Source organism: Lactuca saligna, chromosome 5 (genome assembly GCF_052625555.1).
Source record: "Lactuca saligna cultivar CGN05327 chromosome 5, ASM5262555v1, whole genome shotgun sequence".
In the NCBI taxonomy this organism is placed as follows: Eukaryota; Viridiplantae; Streptophyta; class Magnoliopsida; order Asterales; family Asteraceae; genus Lactuca; species Lactuca saligna.
The window spans coordinates 230,640,196-230,644,762 of NC_136421.1; the positions used below are offsets into that span (position 1 = coordinate 230,640,196).

Sequence of the window (4,567 nt, forward strand, 5' to 3'; positions counted from 1 at the left end):
CAAACTTTTTTTTTTTTTGTAAGATCTATAACACTTGTTTTTTAAATTAGATCTACTTTGTGATACTTTATTTATTATACATTCACATGTAGAATAATATTTTTATGTAATAAAGTTTATTTTGTGTATATGTTTATAAAAAATAAAAATAAAAAACTAAATCATGTCAAATACTTTTATAGGATAAAAAACAATACACGAAATGATTAGGAATAAAAATTTCATGAAAATTGGTGCAACAGCCGTAAAAGATAAGAAGAAGTGGGGGTGTACATGACGAGCCAAGACAGGAAAGCTTCGGTGGCAATTCATGTAAATATCACCAAAATCAGAAGCCTTTTCCATCGACAGAAATACATATAAAGCAGTGCATACCCCTTCATCCATATTCACACTAAACTAGAAACATTCATCTCCTCCTTCTCTCTTTTTCTATCTCTCTCTCTCTCCATAACAGAAAAATGCAGAAGCTCTCTGCGATCTTAGTGGTGCTGCTCCTATGCGCAATTTCCAATGGTGTTCTCTCTTTCACTGATGGTGAGTTCTTCGATTCTAAATAACGAAACTAAAATCTCCTTCCATTCGCCGATAGATTTATCGTTTTCAGGAAATGCGAAGCTGTTGATCATGAATTGATGTTACATATTATTCGCTTTGATTATGAAATGATTTGTTAGCTTACATATCGATTTATCTGGTTTGAAATCACAATGAGGTTTTCGCGATCGATGATTACGTTTTGAAATCTGAAATGATATTTAGAATTTTATCAACTTAAATTAAATTTGAAAGTTACTTTCCAGAATGTGAATCAGGTAGTACAACATGATGCTGAATTTGTACAAATTTGTTATGATTTTACTAGCTGCTAACCTACTACACCATTCTGAAGATCTATCAAGTACTTACTTTCATTTATTTTTATAAGTAATTACACGTAATAATGTATGCTTTATTAATCAATTTATTGATGTCACCATTTTGATCTACTACGAAAATATTCAAATATGGTAATTTTATTTAGGATAATAGGCGTTATTCAATTTCAAACGTCTCACCTGCATTTATAAAATATGACCTCTTTTATACTTTTTACATTAAAAAAAATAACATTCAAAGTTATATAGAAAGGAGTCTGTAAGATATAACTATGTCGTACTATTAGTTGGTGTGTCCAATTTCAAAGCAATAAATGCAAAATAGATATGAAATAATTTTCAAATCTTTTCAAGTTTCAAGACAAACCTTAGTACTCTAGATATTATTATTTATATAATATATCGTTTTGTCATTCTCGTATTCTAAAGATTGTCCTACTAATAATTTAATAAAGTTTATGTCTCATGAAATATCATATTTATCGTATTATTTTCTTATACGATACATCGTTTAATAAAATAAGTATACAACAAAATATTTGTACATTAGTTATTTGGATTTATTATGAAATTCATAATAGTATCGACATATATCTTGGTGCCCATGCTCGTGGTCACATTGTTAGCATATCAATACCCATGCCTATGCAACGTGTATAGTTTTTGAGGGTTTCATGTTACCATTATTTTTAATATCTTTCTGTTGATATTCCTTCTTTATAAAATAATAAAATGAATAAATAAATATCCCTAGAATCAAGGGATCATATTCTTAAGGTCTGTATTATTACCACCAAATTTTACTCTTTCCAAAATTCGCTAAAGCCTGTGTCCTCTATAGTTGGCCTGTAGGCCATCACCACATGAAAGTGCGCAGTTTTACAAGGTGCAAATTTTCTGTGAATATTGACTTTAATGTAATTTTAAAATCAACAAGTACTTGAGATACAATAAGCTTTATTTAAATGAATACAATTATAATTGTCTTGTAATCACATCATCGCATTAATATATTTATTGTCAAAATCGATTTGGAAACTATAATTCTCAAGATACCTAATTTTTCATTTTCTTTTCCTGTTCTTTGAAGAACCCATGTTACTATCTTTTCAACCTTTCAAGAAAAGGACAAAAACATTCAGTCCCTCTCATCACGTGCTCTTTAGACAATCCACGTGATAACATGCTCTGTCAATTTCTTTACTTCTTCTCTTACTTGCTGAAAAAAAAAGCAAAAAGTTAAAATGCTCATGTAAAAGAGTAAATCCTAGATCTCTTTCATTTTGTCATATCTTATGATTTATGATCCAAATTCCAACACACAAATCCTCTTAAATTCCAGGAATATTACCAAATGGTCAATTCGAATATGGCCCAAAACCTCACCAAATGAAAGGGACTAAAGTAATCGATCCAAAAGCAATTCCAAATTGGGAACTCACGGGATTCGTTGAGTACATAAAATCAGGCCAAAAACAAGGCGACATGTTGTTAGTAGTTCCCGATGGTGCTTACGCAGTGAGACTAGGAGAAGATGCATCGATAAAAACAAAAGTGAATGTGAAAAAGGGGTTGTTTTATTCTATCACATTTAATGTTGCTAGAACATGTGCACAAGAGGAGAAATTGAATGTTTCGGTGTCACCAAATTCGGAGCCTAATGATTGGGGGATTTTACCGATGCAGACGATGTATAGTAGCAATGGTTGGGATACGTATGCATGGGGGTTTTTGGCTCAGGCTAATGTCATTGAGATTGTTATTCATAACCCGAGTGTTGAAAAAGATCCGGCTTGTGGCCCTCTTATTGATTCGGTTGCGCTAAAGGCCTTGTTCCCACCTAGAAGAACCAACAGTAAGAAAAATATTTCTTTTAAATCATTTATCTAACAATTTTGAAGCCCAGTGGTTGAGGCGTAAAATATTTAATGAATGTTCAAGGTTTAAAATCCTGACACACCTTAAAATATTATTAGTGGATTGCATCACATCTCCACAAGGCTTGAAACGAGTTTAAAACGACCCGCTACAAGATGGTATGCCCTTTTTAAGGGTTAATGAATTATATCGAAAAATAACCATTTTTTGAACATTAACTAAAAAATAAGCATATTTTGTAAAGTGGACTTGATAAAGTGTCTTTTTTTTTTTCTTGAATTTACTTTATAAATATTCCGACTACAAATTTTTTTAAACCTATCACGGTTTTTTCTTTTTTGAAATTACATTGTTTTTCACGAAATGGTATGCTATTTTGTAAAAAAAATCGCAAAATGGATGGCTTTTTTATGATAAATGTTCAAAAAATATCCTTTGGTGAGAGGACACAAACTACTTTGGTCATTTTACTTAACATTTTTTTAACTTGTACACATGAATCATGTGATTCATGTCCGATATGAAAGAAAAATAGACTTAATTTTCATTTTCTTTTTGTTACTCGCAGCTAATATGTTGAAAAATGGAGACTTCGAGGAAGGTCCGTTTGTGCTACCTAAGACAGATGTCGGTGGTGTTTTAATCCCTCCAAATATCGAGGATGACCATTCCCCACTCCCCGGTTGGATGATAGAATCCTTAAAGGCCGTGAAGTATTTAGACTCTGAACACTTTGCCATCCCTAAGGGCAAAAGAGCTGTAGAGTTAATAGCTGGAAAAGAAAGTGCGATTGCCCAAGTAGTCAAGACTGTTGCGGGTAAAGTATACGCACTCTCTTTTGTTGTTGGGGATGCCAACAACGCGTGTGAAGGCTCAATGGTTGTAGAGGCGTTTGCAGGTAAAAACACGCTTAGGGTACCCTATGAATCAAAAGGCAAGGGTGGGTACAAACAGGCGGTTCTTAAGTTTAGAGCTGTGACTACACGTACCAGAGTTAGGTTTTTGAGTACGTTTTATCAGATGAAGACTGACGGGTCTCTCTGCGGTCCAATTATCGATGATGTTAGATTGATTGGCGTCCGATATGCTAAACATGCTTGATTTGTTTTACTTCTTTTGAAGAATCGGGAAACTATCGTGTGGGGATGTTTGATCGTCACCTATGGTGTTTATTTAGCATGTTGTGTTATTATAGTAATGTGATGTTTATTTCTGTTGTGTATTAGAGAAAAAAAAAAACATGTTTTAAAGTAAGATTTCGTATTATAATATTTTTTTTAATCATCAAAATTCAATAGTTACTTCACCACCGAAATATCGATTGTAACTTAATTGTAGGGGTGAGCATAATAACCAGAAAACCGAATCATAACCAAATTAATCAATATAACCGAACCATAATAACCAAACCGTTTTAAAAACCGTTGGTTCGGTTTCTAATTTTTGTTAACCAATAACAAACGGTTCGGTTATGGTTTTATAGGTTAACCGAACCATTATTAACCGAACCACTAACTTTATATTTTAATACGTAAAAATTATGAATTATATATAAAATAATATAGTCAAACTTATTTAAGACCCATTAAAATTTCAAAATATAATTCATTAATCGTCACTTATTAGGAGACGAACGTGTAATCAAACCATCAAAGGATGATCACGCATATCATGCAGACACACAAAATTTTCCAATCATGCATTGAGTGAGATTATTGATTAATGTTGTAATTCCTAATCGGCTAATTCTATAACTTGTAAACATTATTCACAATTAGTTTATTCTTCACACTCATAATCCTAATCGGAGG

General features: G+C 32.2%; 1 protein-coding gene across 1 annotated transcript; it reads left to right on the forward strand.

The window, feature by feature from the left end:
- The first annotated feature begins 372 nt into the window (after positions 1–372).
- On the forward strand, positions 373–4,027 carry LOC145045951 (BIIDXI-like protein At5g11420). The gene is made up of 3 exons (XM_078994242.1): positions 373–537; positions 2,221–2,733; positions 3,325–4,027. Exons 1-3 carry the CDS (start codon positions 462–464, stop codon positions 3,855–3,857), a joined length of 1,122 nt encoding a protein of 373 aa, XP_078850368.1. The 5' UTR covers positions 373–461; the 3' UTR covers positions 3,858–4,027.
- Positions 4,028–4,567: the final 540 nt, after the last annotated feature.

Bases quoted from the DNA above. Each gene is read 5' to 3' on its own strand.
- LOC145045951 (XM_078994242.1), top strand. From the start codon at position 462: ATGCAGAAGCTCTCTGCGATCTTAGTGGTGCTGCTCCTATGCGCAATT. The intron at 538-2,220 runs GTGAGTTCTTCG...CTTAAATTCCAG, and splicing joins TGTTCTCTCTTTCACTGATG to GAATATTACCAAATGGTCAA. The intron at 2,734-3,324 runs GTAAGAAAAATA...TGTTACTCGCAG, and splicing joins CCCACCTAGAAGAACCAACA to CTAATATGTTGAAAAATGGA.